The sequence below is a fragment of the Apteryx rowi genome, unplaced genomic scaffold (genome assembly GCF_003343035.1).
Source record: "Apteryx rowi isolate R43461 unplaced genomic scaffold, aptRow1 scaffold_6, whole genome shotgun sequence".
Lineage (NCBI taxonomy): Eukaryota > Metazoa > Chordata > Aves > Apterygiformes > Apterygidae > Apteryx > Apteryx rowi.
In genome coordinates this window covers 1,162,986-1,183,785 of record NW_020450871.1, presented here as the reverse complement: position 1 = coordinate 1,183,785, position 20,800 = coordinate 1,162,986, and the positions used below count along the sequence as shown (strand labels likewise).

The 20,800-nt window shown below is 39.7% G+C and overlaps 2 protein-coding genes across 5 annotated transcripts in view; both read left to right on the top strand.

The window, feature by feature from the left end:
* The first annotated feature begins 206 nt into the window (after positions 1-206).
* On the top strand, positions 207-15,942 carry PRPSAP2 (phosphoribosyl pyrophosphate synthetase associated protein 2). Of its 2 annotated transcripts, XM_026083120.1 has the most exons (12): positions 234-279; positions 2,643-2,762; positions 3,342-3,492; positions 4,584-4,636; positions 4,760-4,826; positions 5,766-5,938; positions 6,898-7,013; positions 10,339-10,394; positions 12,797-12,945; positions 13,839-13,909; positions 14,610-14,756; positions 15,285-15,942. In XM_026083120.1, the coding sequence occupies exons 3-12, from the start codon at positions 3,374-3,376 to the stop codon at positions 15,441-15,443; spliced, it is 1,110 nt and encodes a 369-aa protein (XP_025938905.1). In that variant the 5' UTR covers positions 234-279; positions 2,643-2,762; positions 3,342-3,373; the 3' UTR covers positions 15,444-15,942. The 2 variants fall into 2 exon arrangements, with proteins under 2 accessions (XP_025938906.1, XP_025938905.1); XM_026083121.1 differs by lacking the exon at positions 2,643-2,762 and having other exon boundaries at positions 207-279.
* A 3,839-nt stretch (positions 15,943-19,781) lies between these two features.
* Positions 19,782-20,800, top strand: part of SLC5A10 (solute carrier family 5 member 10) — a 49,938-nt gene continuing 48,919 nt past the window's right edge. For all 3 annotated transcript variants that reach the window (XM_026083097.1, XM_026083098.1, XM_026083096.1), the window contains exons 1-2: positions 19,782-19,911; positions 20,597-20,668. In XM_026083097.1, the coding sequence (XP_025938882.1) occupies positions 19,798-19,911; positions 20,597-20,668 (186 nt within the window). In that variant the 5' untranslated portion in view covers positions 19,782-19,797. The remainder of the gene's footprint in view (positions 19,912-20,596; positions 20,669-20,800) is intronic.

Genomic DNA, 20,800 nt, shown 5'->3' with positions numbered 1-20,800 from the left:
AGGATCGTGCACCCTGCCCCCCGCTTTCCCGCAGCCACTGTGCTTGGAGGGGGACCCCAAATTCCCCTTCCCCCCCTCTCCCCGCTCCCTCCCGCCTCGCCCGGCCGAGGGGCCAACATGGCGCCGGCGGCGGCTCCCCCCGGCCGCGCCGCGCGGGAAAAGGGGGAGGGGGGAGGGAGGGCGTGGCCTGGTGCCCGCCCCGCGGCCGCGGCCTCCGCCTCTGCCGCTGCCCGCCGGCCGGGCCGCCTTCTCCCGGGGCCGGGGGGCCGGAGCCGGCAGGTAAGGCCTTCACGAGGCGGGCGGCCCCCTCCTTCCCCTCCCAGGGCCCCGCGCTGCCTGGGGAAGGGGGCTGTGTCCGCCGCCCGCGGGGGCCGCGCTCCTGCGCCGCCCCGACGGGCTCCTCGCCGGCCCCGTGGGGGAAGGGGGCGGCGCGGGGGCCGCGTGCGGGGGGCCCCCTCTCCCCCCCCTCCCCCATCTCCCGGGGAGGAAGGCGCTGAGGTACCCGGGGTGCCGGGCAGGGCCGCCTGCCCGCCCGGAGCAGCTGGAGGGAGGCGTGAGGCGGCCGCGGTGTCCCTTTGGCCTCGGGGGTGAGGGGGGTGAGGGGGGTGCGGGGTTAGTTCGCCCCGGTCTGGTGCCCGGGGGAAACCCACCGGCGCTGGGGAGGCGACGAGGTGGTGCAGCTTGCCCCTCCCCACCCCGCGGGGTCTGTTCTTCACCGCCGGGCTTGTACCCGGCATCGTTCCTCCCTCTGCTGCTTCCCGCCCCCGTTCCCGAGGCGCAGAGGCCGTGGGAGCAGGGCCTCGGGTGTGCTCGGTCCCCTCGCTGCTGTCTTCATCGTGGTGTGCGCGTGTAATCATGTGCAGCCGAAGGGAAAGGGTGGGAGTTCCTGGGCTGCAGCCCATGCTGTGGCACATGTTTTCCCCGAATCTGATGTGGACCTGGAAGACTTGCCCACCTAAAGCCAGAGGGTTATGGTCCCGCTGGCTCATGTGGGGCTGTGTCTTTGCCCATCTAATAAAGCTTGTGAACTTGCTGTCATCCCAACATGTGCTTCGAGGATGATACACCACTATTACTCTATGAAAGCAACTTCTTCCCCCCCCCCCCCCCCCAAACACTGTAACCCACTTGCTGCTGCTGCAGCATGTCCACAGGAAAGCCCTTGTCCTGTGTTTATGTGGAAAACTGAATCTTCAGTGTTGCTCACAAATATGTCAGCATCTTACTGTGGAGTAAAATGCATCCTGAACAGTAGATGGGAGACAACAGCTCTTGCCTTTCAGCAGATCTCTAACTCCCCTCAGTTTCCTTATCTGTGGAACAAAGAAGGTAACATAAGTGGGGGGGGAAAAATAACATCTTCAAAGCACCATATGCAGCTTTCAAATATTACTGCAAATATGTATCTACATTGCTCCCATCTAATGACACAGGAAAAGTACTTTCAGGTATTGTTCTGAGAGCTAAAAGCCTGTATCAAGGAAACACTTGTAGCATGCATTTGTGATGCATTTCAAGGTGCATCTTTAACACTGCTATGAATATTTGGCAGATGATGGCAAGTTAACATCTGGGAGTTATGGAGAGTAACTAGAACAAAACAAAAGAAACACTAGCTAATAAATGGAATTAGGTTTTTATTACAAAATGTGTTGAGACTACTCCCTTAAATTGTTGGGTACTTTGGGAGGGATATAGGGATATAGTTGAGATTTAGACTACATCTGTTGCTGTACTGCCATCTAGGATTCAAATGTCAAAGAAATTCTCTCTTTTTTTTTTTTTAATGTTCTCAGCTGAAAGCAAAGACTGCAAGGGATAGGGTATTGTTTTAGCTGCCCACCAGGTTCTAGTAGAGGCAAACATCTAGGCATTAAAATTGCTGTTGCCCATTTTGTCCCTGTTTGTGCTCTCTTTCTACGCATTTTGGAAATTTTGATCATGGGCAGGTTTTGATTCAAAGTGTTTGAGCATGGTGTAGTCTCTTCATGGAGAATTTCATTTATAGGAAGTTCTTGACTTTACCTTAGCTCTTAATTGAGAATGAATCCGGTACAGTTTATGTTGCTAGGTCAAACTGGGCAAGAGTATGTCTAGTTGCAAAGATGGGCTGAATGACTTTCTTTTAATAGGGCTATCCAGCTGTTCTTGTCAGTATGACAACTGTTATTTTTCCTTTTGAATGCTGTTTTGGAGTACTTAATAGATGGCATGCCATCAGTTTTTTAGAACAAATTATATATGACTGTTAGATAATTGTGTTTTTTCAGTAGGTAAATGTTTGTCAGGGAATAAGGTATTGATTAATGTTAATTTCTACTTTGTTTTGAATTATGCTCCTGGAATTTGATATTTTCAGTCCCCTACATAATGCTAAAATGCACTGTGAAGGATGGGACTACTTATGTGTAAGAAGGGCTGCATTTTAAGATTTCGTTATCTGAATGCTACTTAGGTCAGTGGCTGCTGGTCAACATGATTGTTTCTCTTATTTGAGCAAAACATTATGTTAGAAGGCATGAAAAGTGATGTTTCAGAATAGGAATAAAAAGTGAAGAACCTTGATGGGATTAGTGGTTTGTGCCTTTATTTGGAAAAAAATGCCTAAATTTCCTCTTGATATTTTTCTCCTGTTTCCATAGGAGAAATATTAGTATCAAAGAATGACAACAGCTACTTCAGCAAGTGGATGCATTGTGCAGGAGGTCATTATTTACAGCTACCAACTTTATTGAACTCTTCCTTACATTCCATCCTTATTTGTAAGTTTATAATTTATTGCAAAACAATGGGAAGATGCGCAGTTTTGTAAATAGACTCTTCTAGTCAATTTAGCAGAGTGCTAGGACAAAAAGAGCTTCTCTGTTTTGCTTAATCCTACTGATAACTGGCTTTGTGATCTTGAAACAGTCATTAAATGTTGCTCAGTTCTTCTAGAAAATGAGCTGGACAAGCCGATGGAAAAGATTGTCTATGTTATCAGATGACAGCTGGAGGAAAACAAAACACGAGTCAAGCTGTGTTGAAGTGAGGTTGTCTAGTGGGAGCTTATGGAGATCTCTTGGGGAACATTCTACTGGAGGCTGTGTAAAGTTTGGGGGCAGGAGAAGGAGGGCAAAGCTGGCTGAAGTCCCTTTTTTTTGTTATGTTGTTAGGTATACTGAGCTAGGTCTGTAAAGAGTACTGTAAGGATGTCTTTGTGGTATTATAAAAACAGTCATAAAACTACTAAGGATGCTGGAGAATTCAGGCTTATGAGCAACTCTTCACTCTCTAATCATAGAAAAATTGTCTTTTTGTTTTTAATGTTGTGGCTTTAATAGACCTTTGATCTCTTGCAGTCTTTTAGAAGTTGGAAGACAACGTAGGTTTGATGTTTTGTGTGCCATCAACTGAATTTGGGGCCATCATGAATATAACCAAGGGTGGACTGGTACTATTTTCAGCTAATTCAAATTCCTCATGCATGGAACTATCAAAGAGAATTGCTGAGTAAGTAAAATCTGCCTGCAGAGCAGCTTAGTATCTTGTTGTTATTATGATGGGACAGATTTTTGCATTTTATAACAGTTACCTAGGAAAACTGCTACTGTTTACAAGAACATCTGGAAGAGTTAGTGTACTGTATTGTGGAATGTATTTCAACAGATCAATAACAAAGAAAATCACTTGAGTTTAAATTGTTCAGTGACAGGTTGCGATTGGCTGTAGTATGCTTTAGAGAACATGTGGCAAAAACTAATTTTTCGATAGTGTTAAATAATCATGGCAGAAGTATTTCATCATTTTCTCATTTTCCTTGTAGTGTAGCTTTCTTAGAAGGCAAAGCTGTATTCATCCTGTTCCTCGTATATTTTAGATGGAGACATTTGTTTAGCTTTAAATGCATGAATATTTTCAGCAAAGCTTGTATGACTTAAGTAAATGTTTACCTTGCTAGTATAACAGTATTAGTATGCATAATATCAGAAGTATTGCATATGATGGGTTTCTTCCCAAGACCTATGTAGCCTAAGTTTGACAGAGATAGGAGAAAGGAGAGCACAAAGGAACTGAAGCTATGCATTGCAAGGACATGGATGTATGTGCATGCCATATTCTGTTGTCTCCTTTTTTTTAATGATGCTGTTCTATGCTAATATAGAAGTGGGAAAAAAACCTACAAGTTAGTCTTCCATTATTCATTGAATAGAGCTTTCTGAAGTTTACTGTTCATTCTAGACTGTCATTTCTTCTAAGAAAAAGAATTATTTAAATGCAGTCTTATAAGCATTGTGCATGTTTATGTTGCTGTATGTATATATATGTTATCATAATGAGAAATCAATACATAATTTAATAATCCAGTATTTTTATTCTGTTGTTCATTCTTCTGAGCTTGACTTGGAAATAGGTTTAGTTTAGCTTGTAGTGTAGCTTCTGGAAAGTGTGGATGCTTTGTTAAGAGATTTCCAATATAATTATTGTTTTGTTTTCCCTGTGAAATGTAGCCTTTTCACAACTATTGCACTGTATGGGCTTTTCATTCATTTTGGCCTTCATTTTCACATACTGACTTTTGTTTCTTTTTTCTGCTCCTGCAGGCGCTTAGGAGTTGAAATGGGGAAAGTTCAGGTTTATCAGGAGCCAAACAGAGGTGAGCATTTAATTGGCAAAACTGGAAACTTATCTAAGTAGGATGTGGACTTATTGGCTACTCTTTTCTTAGACTCTGTTGCATTTTGCTCCTGTGAATCTTACATGTTTCTTTTCTTGGCAGAAACAAGAGTGCAGATCCAGGAGTCTGTGAGAGGAAAGGATGTGTTTATCATCCAGACAGTTTCGAAGTGAGTAACTGTTTGAAGATGCTGTGCTAGCATTTTGTCATGGACTGTCCATAAGAATGCCTCTCGTTCAATTCTTTGCCTTTTTTGTGTATGGTATACGATAATAAACTTAGCTTATAGAAGCTTCTATCTCTCTCTCTCTCTCTCTCTCTCTCTCACTCATATGTTCACAGAGAAGACATCGGTCTAACCTATATTATTTTCAGTGAAAATTTTCCCTGAGGGTCTCTGCATTCTCTTGCTCAGTACATTCTCTTTAAATTCTTGTCATGTTAGCTACCCCAAGTCCAGCATTGTTACAAACTTAAATGTAGGAGGACTATTTTCTAGGCAATGGGTCCCATCATTCATAAAACAACTTTCTTCTGGTGTGAAAAGAGCTTTACAAATGCAAGGGATTTTTCTGATTTTTTTAGTAGTAACAGAAATATTACATCTCTTAGTTGATGATCAGTTCTCAGCTAAAAAAGAAAAACCTCTCAATTTTTTTGGAGCAGAAAATAATGATAGTTGCTAAATAATTAGCCTCCTGTTGGCTTGAATGATAGAAGAATATGTTGTACAGTCTTTTTTTTATCTATATGGAAAATATATCTGTTTTGTGCACAGTAGAAGTAATGTTGGAGACAAATTATGATCTAGTTTGTTGTAGCAACGTGCTATATTACTAAAAGCCTGAAAATGATATAACAAAAACTGCTGAGTTGCCCAATGGAGTGGAAACAGTGATGGCATGTAATTCTAGTGAAGAATTAAAATGCTGGGTCCAGTGCACTTGGCCCTCCTGAGGTGCACAACTGGATTCTTGATGGAGATAGCTCAGTCACTGTTCTTTAAACTGCACTGGAGTGAAATCCCTGGAGCAGATTTAGGCATTGTATTGAATTCAGATCCAGAATTTTTATGCGTGAATACAGAACTAGATGCTTCTCATTCCAGGGATGTGAATACTACGATCATGGAACTCCTGATCATGGTGTACGCTTGTAAAACCTCCTGTGCCAAAAGCATTATTGGAGTGATTCCTTACTTCCCATACAGCAAGCAGTGCAAGATGAGAAAAAGGGGCTCCATTGTCTCTAAATTACTGGCTTCAATGATGTGCAAAGCTGGTAAGAATGCAGGTTGTTATGAAATAATCAGTGCAATGGGGGTTCCCGCTGTCAGTTTTCAGAGCTGTGCACAAACTGGGACTTTGATTAAGAATAACTGCAAAGTTTTTCAGAAGTTTAAAATACACACAGAAAGGATGATAAAATTAGAGACACTTCTAAATGATGATTTCATTAAGAATTTATAACATCCAGTTTAGATTGTGTCCTACTGAGTTGACAGGATGAGTCTGCTGGACTCCAGGAGGTGATATTCCACCGCCATAATACTGTTCTTCACCTTTCTAACACTCTGACAGGTGTACTTTGCCATTTTTAGTATGTTTTGTACCTGTTGGGTGAATCTACTTTGTATCCTTTATGTTTAAGATGACATGCGAGAATGCGATTATTCATTTTTACCACCTTCAACACATTTCCTTTCTGCTCCTTTCTACTTGCTCCTCTCCCTGGAAAAAAATGGGCAGTTACAATGAGCACTGTGTGATCTGGTTTCTTATTTTGAGAGAAGAAATGTGGGAGTAATCAGAATTTGGGCCCATTATTCAGAAATTCAGAACTCCAATATTGGTTAGCTTTTGCCAGAGTCTTGCTAGGTGGCATAGGATAAATTCTTACAAGTGCTTCCATTTGCCACATGTCATATGGAGAAAGATCTTACCTGCCTCATCAAGGTGTGGCACTACTAATTATATTATGTAGATTGTTCTGAGGTTCTTTGTTTTTTTAAGAAACTATAGAAATCTAGAGCTGTGATAATGCCCATGTATTTAAGAGGCGCTTATTTAATATTCTACGTACCTAAGTACTAACTTTTGCGTACTAGTACTTTTGTTCTAATGCAGCTTAGAAAGTTTGTTCTGAACAAACTTCAGTTAAGTTTATTAGAGAAATAGAGTGTATCTTGTTATCCCTCACTTTTCTCCATGTGCTTCTGTCTTTTTTTTTTTTTTTTAAAGGGCTAACTCACCTTATTACCATGGATTTACATCAGAAGGAAATACAGGGCTTCTTCAATATTCCAGTTGATAACTTGAGAGCATCTCCATTTTTGCTACAATATATCCAGGAAGAGGTGAGGAAGGCCTACTGTTACTTTTCTTTTCTTTTCTTTTTTATTATTCTGTGTCAGGTCTCAAGGATTTCTAATGCAAATTCCTACCTATAGGAAAATGTGTGAAAGATGAACTCATTTTCAAAAAGAATTCTAAAGGGGGAAGAGACATGTTGGGGCAGAGGATGGTACAGTTGGCTTTTTTTTCCCTACAAGCTTAAGCTTTCTTTTTGTGAAGAGCTGGCATTTTCTTATCTATGCTAATGATGCTATTCTGTTGTCTTAGACATAGTCCTTTAACTAATGTGGTTTAAAAAAAAAAAAAAGCTTTTCCTGCTCTTGACATCCTCTTCCTTTCCTTTTTCTGGCTTCCTTGGTATTCATAGAATGGGCTGCTTGTGTAGATGTAACTTATACAGCATTATGAAAACATTTTGGAGGTTAAGTTGTAACTATAAGAAATAGCCTATCAATCATAATCTCAAGGTAAGAAGAGATGACTTCTAGTGAGGAAATCTTCATCTTTCTTGGCTTGAGGAGCTTAGCATCGGATGTTCAGTGCCTTGCTTTCTCCATCTTTGAAATGGATATTACTTTCTATAAAGTGCTTTCAAGAGTGGTAATGGTAGATTCATATGTGAAAAATGTGCAGTTGATAACTGTAGGTATAAGATGTATGTTGTGCCTGTGATTAATAATAATCTGGAAAAAAGCAAGTGCTTTTGTCCTGGTGAGAGGAAAATGTGTAGTTTGCTGTCACTTTTCAACCCAACCTGTTTCTTTTGATAGGGGTGTAAATGTCTCTATTAACAAAATCATATATTGGATCTTTTTATTGTTGTTATGACAATTTTTGAAATCTGAGTAGGGAATCAGTTACCATTTCAACCTATTTTTAGCTTTGTATTTGGTACCAGAAAATCTTTAACAAAGAGGACAGTAGAACAGAACTCATGGCTCTGACTTTGCCATAGTCATTCATCTTGCTCATACACCAAGACAGAAGTATTGTATGTTATAATCACTTCATAAGTTTAAAAAAAAAAAAAAAGAAAAAGAAAAAAAAAAGAAAAACATATGCAGACACAAGGCAAGTTGTGCTTTTGTATTTTGCTTGGACTTATGGAATTTACTGGATAACAAGATTATGTTCCTGGTTTAGTCTTTAAGCGTATTTTGGTATTTGAGTTCTTAATGGTTTACAAAGAATCATTGCAGTTTTAAGTTTGATCCTGCTGTTGCTTTCTAATGACAGTTTTATAGAGAGCTGCTGAAGTATTTGTGTAGAGAGATCTTCAAAAGAGGACTTCATTTCTTCACTTCTCTGTCTGCTTATTAAAACTAAAGTGACTGAATGTATCCAATCACATGGGGTGTATACTCACAAATACCTTTGCTAGCCAGGTGATATATAGTATCCCTTCTTAAAAGCTGGTCAGAAAGTGCTGCTCCCAAAGAATTTAGTATTCATCTCAAGTTCGTGGTGACAGCATGGTTGCTAGATATCCTGCTTTGTGAGCGCCAAAGCATGCAAAATGTTTCAAATGGTAGTTGTAATGGAGTGTATTAAATAGCATGAAATAGAGACCAGCTTGATAAGGACGGAGGTCACTTACAAACCATTTAACTGAAAGAAAGACATTGAGGGCTCATAGTTCTCTGAGGAATTTCTGCATAGGTTTTGACGGGAGTTGTATGTTTGGCGTTCTGGGATGAAGTAAGTCCAATCAGCGAAGTTACGTGGTATAAAAATAATTTTGTGATCATCCTTTGTATTCCTAGCAAATGTTTAATACTTAGTGCCCTTTTATCTTTCTTATGTGTGCATGTTAATTCCTAGAATGACGTAGCTCTTTGCTCCTAGGAATTATTGATGCCTGATTATCTTTTGGATGACATTTATGGCTTTCTGACTTCATGTTTAAAGAGCTTAGAACAAATTTTAAGATTTGGCAGGGGAAAAATGTCTGAATGAGATCAAAGTCTTTTTTATGTCAAAAGACATGCCCTACCTTGTCCATACCTTCCATTGTGTTAATCTTTGTAGCCTGTTATATAATTAAGCATTTATAAAGGACAGTACATGCTGAGTTCCCGGTATTATAGGTGGAGTTAGCATTGCTGTTTGTTAATGTTGCTTGACATGTCCTCTGAAAAGTTCTCATTTTCAGTTGGTTAGGCCCATGCAAAATTCAGAACGTAAGCAAAAATTTTCCCATGCCTACTTCGGGTAGAATGCTTTTGGAAAAATTCAGCCATTGTGGTTCGTATGTTTGAGATTAAGGGAAAACTTAACCTTGCTTGTGTTTAGAAAAGCTAGTATTTCTGTGCTTTGGAGCAGCTATTTGACATCTGACAGAAAGGTGGTGACCTGTATGTCCGGGTACTGTCCCTGGAAATGTGTCATATTAAAAAGGTCTTTTGACAGATTCATTTGCATGTATTCAGTAGGGAGTGTTCAGGCCCTTATCCCTGGGATTCCCTGAGGACTGGATCCGCTCCATAGGACTTTATTTGCTATTGTAACTGATAGTGGCTGTGGACTCTTGCTACAGCAACTGACATAGGAGCAGACAGGTTCTCTCTTTTCTGCTCTTTGTGGCCACACGCATCATCCCAGGACAGCACAGTGAAAGGAAACGTTGAGTTTGCAAGGAAAGATGTAAGATCAAGTGTAAGGGGGGGCACAGATTTGAAGTAGATATAAAGGTAGTAGTACATATAAAGTAGTACGTATAAAGGTTGACTCATGTCTACCAGTGAGCCCTTGAAATGAAAACAGACCTTCTTGGGTCTTGCTGCTTTGCTGCTGCCAGCATTTGCAGCATCATTCCCTAGTGCTGATCTGCTTAAAGGTGGTTGACAGCAATGTTAGACTGTAACTCCAGGATCGTGAATGTGGAATTTTTATCCCTTATCCATGAGAGAAGTCAGTATGATGTGATGGAGAGATTTTTTTTGTGTGGGTGCTTTGAAAAACAACCCCCAAACTAGGAACTAAGATGTTGTCAGGTGATTGAAGACTGTTGTGTGTATGCACAAGAGTACTTAAGTTAAGTTGAACAGGAAACTTTAATTGATAGTTTCCTGTTTATTAATACTAGTCCCTGTAACCATAATGTTCTTCTAAAGTGTTTGTGTGTGTAAACTGTATATAACACTGTGTTTGTGAAAGGTACATTTTTAAGTTAAAAACTGAATTTGCCTAATACCTGGATTTACTGAGCTGTGAACACTGGCCATGTACCATGAATTCTTGAGGTTACTTTCTTATGTTAGGTAAAATATTGATGCTTAAAATTCTTCTGGATATGAAGTAGACATTGCTATCTGTTATTTGCTACAGATACCAGACTACAGGAATGCTGTAATTGTGGCCAAATCACCTGCGTCTGCAAAGAGGTGGGTAAGATCTGCTCTCTTGTGTTAGAGCAGGAAGTCTATCATGATTTTTGTTCTTAGGATCAAATGAAGGACTGAGATTCAGTAATCAGAAGGTGCAGCCTTCCAACATGTACTGCTTCAGCTTTGTCAGATTTGTAGTTTTTAGATCATCGCAAACATCCTAATAAATCTAAGGAGAGTAAAAAAACAGGTTAGATAACTCAATGTCGTACTTGGGATAAAGCAGCTATTTGATCATCTTATAATGCAAATACACGCAAATATACTTTTCTGCTATAAATGATGAAAAATGGCTGGAAGTATACCTCCAGTAGGCAGAAGTAATTGCTTAACATAGTGACATCTTAGAACATGGACTGATCAGATCCTAATTGCAGATGATTTACCATCTAGTATGGTGGAACAGGATTTTATATTAGAGCCAATTTTGCTTGTGAAGTCATTGTTGGCTGAACGGTTGTCCTTAATTCCTGTAGCTTTATGGTTGTCTATACCTAAGCTGCTTGGAATTTCACTGCTTTCAGAAGCTGGTAAAGAGTTGGATGATGATTTAAGAAATACTGTATTTGCTGTGATGACAAAATAATAACTTGTTGAAAAGTTATCTAGACTTTCATGCCGAGGAATTGTGATACTTTTTAAGGAAAGGTTTTCATTATTTTATGTAGAAAATCAGAAATGCTTTAATTTGTAGAAGTAGTACTTTGCAGTACTTTTTTGTGATATCTTTTGGCCAGCTATTTCACACTTGCTTGTTTTTTGACTGTTGTTTTTCTTTTGTGTCAGTTTTACCTCTTGGGTGTAGGCAGGCATTGGTTGAAGCATTGTTTATACCCCTAATTGGTAATTATGCGTGCCAGCAGATGGTCCACACATACCATTAACGGATGAGACAGATAAGATGCATACATAACTGGTTGATTTGTATAGGAGAGGACTGCAGAACTGTATTGTTTAGCTTCTTCACATGTATGTGTGAGCATTTATGAAGATTATTTGGGGAAGTATGTTGTGTTTGGGAAGGGATGATTGAAGGCTTCAGTCGAATCAAGGAGTGCTTTTCAGATGAGTGTCTACCTGTGAAAGAAGAATTTTGCTTGATAGAGTTCAGAATGTTTCTGTGGTTTCTGAACTTATTGGAAAATGAATAATAAGTCATTTCACTGTTAGTTGGAACTCTATTCAGTTTATTGCATTTAAAGTCCTTACGGTTTCACTGGTAGGATTCCATCTTTTAAGTCGTAACTTTTAAGATAAATATGTTTGGAATCATAATTTATGCTGTGTTTTACCACTTGAAACAATATCCTAATTTTATGCTAACACTGCAAGGCAGAAGATTCTTCAGTTTTAATTAACAGAAACCATCATCATGGGTAAATTATTCTCTGGACTTTGAGTGGTTTGGACAGTGAAATGAGGCATAACTGTAAAGGAGATGGTTTAGGCCACAGGTCTTAGACACTGGTTAGAGCTAAGTGACTCACTCTGGATGTGCTGGTTTCACTTTGACTAAAAGGAGACTAGATCACGGGCTTAGGCTAGATGCTGGAATTTTGGGTGTGAAAAGTTAGGTATGGTGAATCTCACTTGATTTTTACTTGCTGGTACCTCTTGGCCCCTGGGATACAAGCACTGTCTGCAGTTACTATTTTCCTGACTCTCTTTTGCTCTCCACCTTCCCCCCTCTCCCGATAATTGTGAAGCTTAAACTTCTTTACGTAAATTTCTAATTCTAGTTGAAGAAATAGCGCGTGGCGAAAGAACTTTTTTTTAGGCTTGTAAAAATCCAAGCTATTTAATTTCAGAGTGGTTTGTCAGGTGAAGTGATGGTCTGAATTCTCTTTTCTATGGGATCTCTCAGGTTATGTGTCAGATTGTCAGGGATATTGGCTTGTTTAGTGCACATCTTGCTAAATAAATAAGTGAACACTTGTATTCTGTTTTTATTTGAATAAATATATTTCTAATGAATTAAATGTAGACGATCCAGACCTCAAGGCTATTCTCAGAGTGATTGTTAGATGAGACCTGCTTATGCACAGGATCTCGAGAATGCTGAGGTCTAGGAAAAATTTTTTTTTTTTTTTTTAAACTGCTGGGCATTGTTTTGCATGGACACTGAAAAACAGAAGGGAGTAGTCTAAATTGTATGTTCCACAGCATTTAGCCTATTGCTTCCAAGGCCAGTATGGATACTTTCAGGGTTATTCTGACTCTCACAAGTCTGGTGAGAACAAGATACTAAGGAGAAAGTGGTTTCTTCTGTGCTTTTTCCTAAGTTTTAGGATCATTCATTTTTTGCTCCGAAACTTTAGAAATAAAATGGAAGTAGATTAGCATTGTATGTATGTGAATTATATTGTGTAATTTTTTTTTTTTAAATCCTTCCCTTGCAGGGCACAGTCATTTGCTGAACGCCTGCGGTTAGGGATTGCTGTGATTCATGGGGAAGCTCAAGATGCTGAGTCTGACATGGTGGATGGTCGACACTCACCACCTACAGCCAAAAATGTAGCTGCTATTCATCCCAGTTTGGAGATACCCAGTAAGTAAGTTTGTGTGTGCTAGCGTTCACCTACTGGGTTTTTGGTGGGGGAGAGACTGTCAAAAAGGAGTGTTTCTTATTAATACACTAGGAAAAAAAGGTGGCTTTTTGATGCTCTTTGTCCATGTTGTTGGTGCTAGGCAGTACATTAGGTCTGTGTCCTGTATAGGAAGAACTTTGCCATTACAGCCAGTCAGGAGAGGCACAGAGGCCCCATATGAATTTTTTTTCTGGGATTCAGAGCTGCTAAAACTGAGCTGACACTGGGATTTTGTGCAGTTGTATCAATGTCATTGCTTGCTGTATAAGCCTGTTGAATGTGAACGTGACCTATACCTATGGCAGCAAAACTTCGTTGCCTAAACCTGTCTTGAATCTTGGTAGAGTGATTGAACTGTGTCTGCAAGCCACTCGGTATTCTCTGTAATAAAATTGTAGAAAGATTACTAGTGACTGCAGTAAATAGCATGGTTGGTGTATTTTTATGGGTTTTACCAAATGGTATGAAAAAATTCAAATTCCTGCCTAAGCCTTGAATGTGAGTAAAACATTTTTAAACTTTTATGGTCCAGACTGAGTGTGTGGGTTATGTTGAAAACACATGTACCCCTCACACCCTTATTCTTAGGATCATTTCAGTGGGGCTATGTATAGGTTAAGAATTGGGGCATAAATGCATGCAATTAATACTTTAAGTTTAAACAATCAGTTATGTATAAAAATCTCGCTGCTTTTCCCAGTAGAACTGTGATGACTGAAATAGTTGCTCCCCTACTTCTTCTTTATAACACTGGTGACCCATGCAAAGCAGACATTTCCACAGTTAAAGTACATTGCGTAAATGTTCTCTTTTTTTTCTGTCTCCTCCTTTTAAAAAAATTGCCATTAATCAGTGCTGATTCCAAAGGAAAAACCACCCATCACAGTTGTTGGAGATGTAGGAGGAAGAATAGCCATCATTGTGGTAAGTGAGATGCCATGGCTTTTGATAAATCATATTAAAGGCACAGAAATCAAGTACTTGATTGCCTGTCAACAGCTAAACTTAACCAATGGTGGGCCTTGGTACTGTGTTTTTATACCATGAGGCAATATTCTGCACATTTATTGAAGCTGATTGTATGAAATATAAAGCTAAAAAGCAGCATTCAGAACTTGTTTCTATTAAATAGGCCTTCTGTTGAAGTGCTTCCCCAAAGATGAGGAGTTTCAGTTCGGGTTTATACATCAGATAAGAGGAGGAAACCATCATGTATGTTTATATTCTGTGAATTTAGAAATGCTGGTGGAGTAGAAATTGATGCAGTCTTACAGTCTGCTTTGAAGAAATAGTAATCTCTGGGCTTTTAATAGAAAAGGACAATATATGTGTTTGGCTTTTGAGTGAGAGTTGTTTTGTTTTTTCCCTCTTCCCCTCATGGAACCCATCCCGACCCCCACACCCCCCCCTTAGTGTTGCAGGTAGTTTTGCACATTCTGCTTTCCCACTCTTCAGCCTTTGCCATCCAGCTTGGGTGCCTGAAGGATAGCATCAATAAAAATGTCCATTTTGCATTGGATGTAAACTGTTGTACTTGAAAAAGATTTAATGTCACTCTGGGTGCACTATGCTGATATTTCCGAGGACATGTTGAATCTTTACTGACCTGATCATATTTTGACAGGATGACATTATAGATGATGTCGACAGCTTTCTTGCGGCAGCTGAAACCCTCAAGGAAAGAGGGGCCTACAAAATTTTTGTAATGGCCACACATGGCCTGCTATCTTCAGATGCTCCCAGGCTGATAGAAGAATCTGCAATTGATGAAGTAAGTGTGGATTCCAAGTTTCTAAACAAAATTTTTTTTTCTTTAGCAAGCAATTTTCTACTGACTTGATTCTTAAAATGTATTGGCATTAAGAGTATAGTTGGGTAGTTCTTGGGTTCATGCTTTCTTACTGTTGAATTGTATGCTAGAATCTTAGCATCTATGCATACTTAAACTGTAGCAATGAGATGATAGGAAAGTAGATGAGATGACAGACTACCGATACTAGCAGACATTTCCTTCAGTGTGGGGGATACTTCATACTTTCCTTTCGATTTATGTGGCAGAATGGAAGGAAGGAAGGGCAGTGTCATTAGTATGTGTAGATGTATGGAATCCTATGGCAATGACTGACTTTTCCAGAATTTTTTATCCTGATAGAGTAATGTAAAATCTTGTTCTGTATCAGCAAGAGTAACTTTCATAGTATCTGATGAGTAGACATTCCCTTTCATGGTTCTAATATAGGAGGGGGAAAACATAAGGGAACTAAGTCTTTCTGATGTTTTTTTTTCTTTCTTTCTGTAGGTTGTTGTTACAAACACAATTCCACATGAAATACAAAAACTCCAGTGCCCTAAGATCAAGACTGTGGATATCAGCATGATCCTCTCGGAAGCCATTCGCAGAATCCACAATGGGGAGTCCATGTCATACCTTTTCAGAAATATAGGACTGGATGATTAATGGTTCTTTTTATTCTAAAGAAACACCTCGGGCCAAACTGGAAGCAAACAGATAATGAGCTGTGAAGCATCATGCTTACCTTAATATTTCAATTGAGCCACTTTTTGTTTTCTTTTGGTTTAAATATCAAGGTAGAACAGATTTTCAGAATTATTTTTTCTTTGCAGTTTTTTTGGGGGGGGTAATAAACATTTTACAGAGAATTGTTCTAGTTGCTTTTAGGTTAGTTGCACTATATACATGACCAGAAAAAAACACTTGAGGCAAGAATTTGGCTTCTAAATTAAGCATTCCTTTTCCAAAGCTGCTTGCTACAAGTGCTATAAAGATAATAAAATGAAGTGACTGTATAATATTTGCATTTTAAAAGCCAAAAGGGTTGTACTGTTGTATGCAGTTAAGTGATTTTGTAGGAGTGCTTTTATAGAAAAGCATATGAAATATGCACCTGTATTTATTTTCTGCGACAAAGAATAAAGATCTGTTTTGTGTGAGCTTTTTAAAAATGTTTATATAATAGTCGCTTGTCTTCTAAAGTATGTTTCTTCTAAAAATTATTTGCAGACATTACATTATTGAAAGAAATCAAGGGGTGAATTGATTCTTGTATGCTATATATTCCTTTGGAATACAAACAGGATTCCTGCTTCTTGTCAGTAAGGAAACTAATATGCTTTTTGCTTGTTGTTTATAATGAAACACTTGCAGAGAGGCTGCTTTTCCCTAACACAGTTTCTCATTGTCACTTTTTGACCTCCCTCTTGCTGCTGAGCCATCTTGTAACAGGCAGGAAACAATCTTTCACTAGCCAGTTCCATGCGCTGTCACAGATGTTACATTAGGTTAGTTGTAATTCATTAGTTACAGTATGTTTCCAGTGTGCGTATTTGACTCCTGTTTTCAGGCAGTTGTGACTAAATATGCCTATACTTTATTAAGCATGAGTCGGTGGCACACCCCCAAGAACCTAATTCCTCCTTGATATGTGTTTTTGCAGTCTGCAGGTATGGTAATAGGTGTGGACTAGACAGATGGGCAGGCACAGTGACAGCTCTGAGAAACAGAACTTGGGGACCAAATAGCCTGAAACCTTCAAATTTTTAATGAAAATCCAAGCCTTCAACACTGATTTTAGTCAATGCATGTGTGAGGTAGTTTGTCAAATGGCGTCTTGTAGGTATAGGGCTCTTTTGAATGGAAAACGGCTTGCAGTAATCTTGATTTAGGCAGTGAGTGTCCTAGTGCTGCAGGACATTTAGGTTTTGTTTGGTTTAATCTCACTAAACTAGAATATCCTTTGGCATGTCCAAAACTAGAAGTGAAAAGTAACCTGTGTCGACATTGTTTTTCTCTGCTTCAGCCTTCCAAGGGCATGAATGAGCTATAGCTAGAGTTGAAAATAACTTTGATTTGCTTTTAAAGATAAAAGCTGCCTTTGTTTTTCTCCCCTCTTTGTGTTGGCACAGCAGCTGACAGGATGGAGGCTTGGACAGTGACTAGAATACTTAGATATTGCTAGCAGATTCAGCATTGATGTATTCAGCAAGTGCGATTAATATTTTACTTAAGCAATTCCACATTTCTGTTCAGACAACACTGTTCTAATTCTTCATTCTCTGAGCTTATTTTTTCATGAGGTTGTTCTGTTTGATTTCTGTAGTTCTGTCCAGAGATGTATGTTCTTCCACTCTCGGATGTCAGAATACAACACTGTACCTGGGTTATATTTTAATGACAATAGGTTATTAAACAGTTTAGTGATGTTACTAGATACACTAAGCTGATGTATTAACACTTTGTGCTTTGAATGTATTAATGCAGGTTAAATTCCAACTGAGGAGCGAGCGAGAGTGGGAACTTGAGTCTCTCACCAGTGTTCAAAACTACTTCTGGATGCTTCAGTGGCTATTCCAAATACCAGAGAAATATGATCTGTTTCAGTGATATACATTAGTTGCAGTGTGTGTGTATATATATATATTTTTAGTGAAACCTTGTGATAAGTGGTTGAAAAATATACTGCCATTTGAAGTAAATTAGTCAGCCAAGCATCCAAAGCATAAAACTGTGATTACTAAATACCAGAAAGCATCAAATTAAAATGTTGTTTCCTGTATCGCTCCTGAAGTAGAGTTTTAAGGATTTAGGAAGGGTTGTTCAATAAAACGTCAAGAATACTATTGCAGATAAAAGCAATGCGTAACAATGCTTTGCTCCGCAGTTTAGAACAAGTAAAAAATAACATACCCATTTTATGAATTCCAGTTGATCAAGGTCTGTGATGTGAACTGGTATAGGTAATCTTGTCCTGGTCAGAGGGGGAGTCAGCGTGAAGTAAAGGCTTGCAGAATTCAAGCTCATCTGTTCTGAGTAGAATAAAGATTCACAGTGCTTAATACTGTGATTTGTAGATTCATCTAACAGTAATCTCCCCTGCAGAGTCGAGAGCGTCTGCAGCTTGTATTTTGGTGGTACTTGGATGTGTCTGAGTGTTTCACGGTACTTTTCTCTCCTCCGAAAAGAGTAGCAGCTGTTGAGACTTTGACTGTAGGACTCTCCAATTCAAATGATCCTGAAAGAAGTGGTTTAATTTGCCTTTATTCTTATTTTCTATCTTGGGTAATTGCCATGATTTTGGCAGGGGAGTGTGGTGTTCCCCCTGCCCCGGCTGCTTGTTTCACATTGGCCTTTGAAGAAATAGCTTCATCTCTTCTATGAGCTTTTCTGCTGATGGGCCATCACTGGTTTGCTTAGAGTCCGCATAGGATGTTCACGTAAGTCCTTCTATGTTTTATCACTGGTTTAGTATGTAAAAAAACCCCCTCCAACTCCTGGCTAATTCAGTGCAGTGTGATTACTGAATTGATTAGGACTAAGGAATGTGGAATCAATTGCTGAGATAAGACTGGATTGCTGGCCCTTCAGCTCTTCATAGTGCTGCATTGGTTGAAACAGAGCAAAACACGTGTGTCTTCACTCGGCCACTTTTTATACCTCTCATCACAAAATAACTGCAGAATTACCTAATCTCTGTGTTCTTTTCTCAGAAGCAAAAATGTTGGGTCACCAGAAATACCAGCTATTCTTAGAGGTATTTCTCTGGAATACTTCAAATATAAAGAATATGCACTTTGTGGAATGAAAGAAATTGCCTTATTTAGTAAATCTTACAGTAATGAACTAGTCAAAAGATAATGCAAATTCTTTTGAGGTTGATAATATCTGCAAGGAAAATATCAGGTTTTGTTTACAGCTTATGGAAGACCTTTCCAATGTTAACAAGCACTTATGCTAAGATTTTTTTTAATTGCAAACATAATTTCTACTTGATTAAATTTAAATTAAAAAAATATAGATTTAGTAGCATTTACCCTAAAACAACCCTCATATGTGCATGTGACAATGTCTAAACGAATTCTTAAACTTAATTTTTTTAGCTTGGTTTACTAATGAAACACAGGTTATGCAGTCTGTGTGCCTGTTAGAGCTTTTGATCAATCTTAACCATGAAAGGAGTAATAGCTGCCAAGACTTAAATTTCTACAAGCCTGACAAAAATAGCTGGCTAGAGGAAAGAAGCCTTGATATTTTTTTCTCCAGCAATTATCTAGATCTAAGACACCTCTGCAAAGAACGGCTTTTGTAAACCCACACCCTGAGCATCTGCATTGGAGAAACAGGTTAAATGTCTGTGTTTGGAACAGCTTGGACTGGAACATGCAGCTTCCTGAACACAAAAGTAAACATGGCAGATGCAGCAAGTCCTTAGGATGTAGCTGCTTGTTAGTGAAGCACTGAAATCAAGATATGTTCTGCACTGTGCTTTTTCTGCCCGTCGACAGGAAGGGTGGTGGGGAAAATGGATGGTTTAAGGAGCACTGCATGAGACTTTTGGCTTACTCTAGAACTGCTTTGCTTTCACCCCGTGATGCCTCCTTCCAGAAAGAATGAAGGAGAAAGGCAGCGAGAGAAAGTTGGAGGGAATGCCTGTGGTGAGAGACTGAAGGAACATCATCACGTATGGACATCTTAGCTCAAACTGAAACGTAACTGAAAAGCATTTGTCGTGCTGGCTGTGAACACCTTGGTGTTAATGGCTTGACAGCTGCCCAATTTACTGGTCCTGACCTCGGCAGCTTGCAGCTCTCAGCAGCTGTATGTTAGTAGAAAAGCAGAGGGAGGCAGAAACTAGGCTGTACTTGGACAGCTGATCTGCCCACACCACCACCTTTGGAAGCAAAAATTGGCATGCTCGCTTGTTTAATGATCAATTCCCTCAGGCAGCTAGCGAGTTACTGATTTGGTGATGATCTTTTCAAGGTTTTTGCTGAGGATGAAGAAAGAAGCAGTGGGGATGATGGAGGTTAATTCCACTGCTGGATCCTTTAGCACCTTACAGCAATTTAGCATTGCTGATCTTATTGTCATAGTGGCTTATTTTTCCTTAAACATTGCAGTGGGAATATGGGTAAGAGCATTCTTTGTTTTCAGTTCCTGCTTTCCTGTTTAACCTTGTGAAATACTTGGATTTTTTTTCCAGGGTTGGCTTCTGTGTGTGGAATTGTGTTCTGAAAGCCTCCAATATTTTTCTGTTGTATTGTATCTTGCTTCTATGTTATGTGTTTTGTGTGTTGTGTTGTATTTGCTGTGTTCTATTGTCTAAAACCTTCACTTCTTTCACTCCATGTAGAAAGACTCCTACTGACTTAAAATGAGGTGGAATTAATCATGGCAAAAACCTGTCTCCTAGCCTCCAGCCTGCTGGATGTAAGCAGATCTGACTCTATTAAAGGGTGTTGAGACAAATGCATTGGTTAGCACAAAGAGCCCTCAGCTACCTGCAGTTTGAGACTAAGGCTCTCTAAAGCCGTTTATTCTACCTTGCAGAAAAATTATAGCCAAAGCTGGGCCTTATTAGCCAACCTGTCGGCTCAGCATCAGGGTCTGACTAGCTCATCCTCTGCGATGCCGTCTCTCAGGGTGCCTCCTTTGCTGTTCACAGCTCCGTGTGCTCAGGGTGCAGCCACCATTTCATGTAATTATGCTCGAGTTGCAGAGCTCTCATTAATTATCCAGAGTCTCCCGTCTCTTGGTTGCTGTCTGGGAGCGTTTGCAGGGAAAGAGCGTTGTGTGCTGATCCTCTGCTCTCTCAGTCTTCCTGCAGGGTGAACAGGAACACCGTCAGTGGCTATTTTCTTGCTGGCAGAGACATGGCGTGGTGGCCAGTAAGTAGATACCTTTGGCTGTCTTGTGACAGTTGGGGCAGCAGAGACAACCAGCACCAGTTCCCTCCCACTGAATTCCCACTTCTGTACCCCTTCTTTCTCCCCTGGTTGCCAGCATTTCTCCCTGCCACA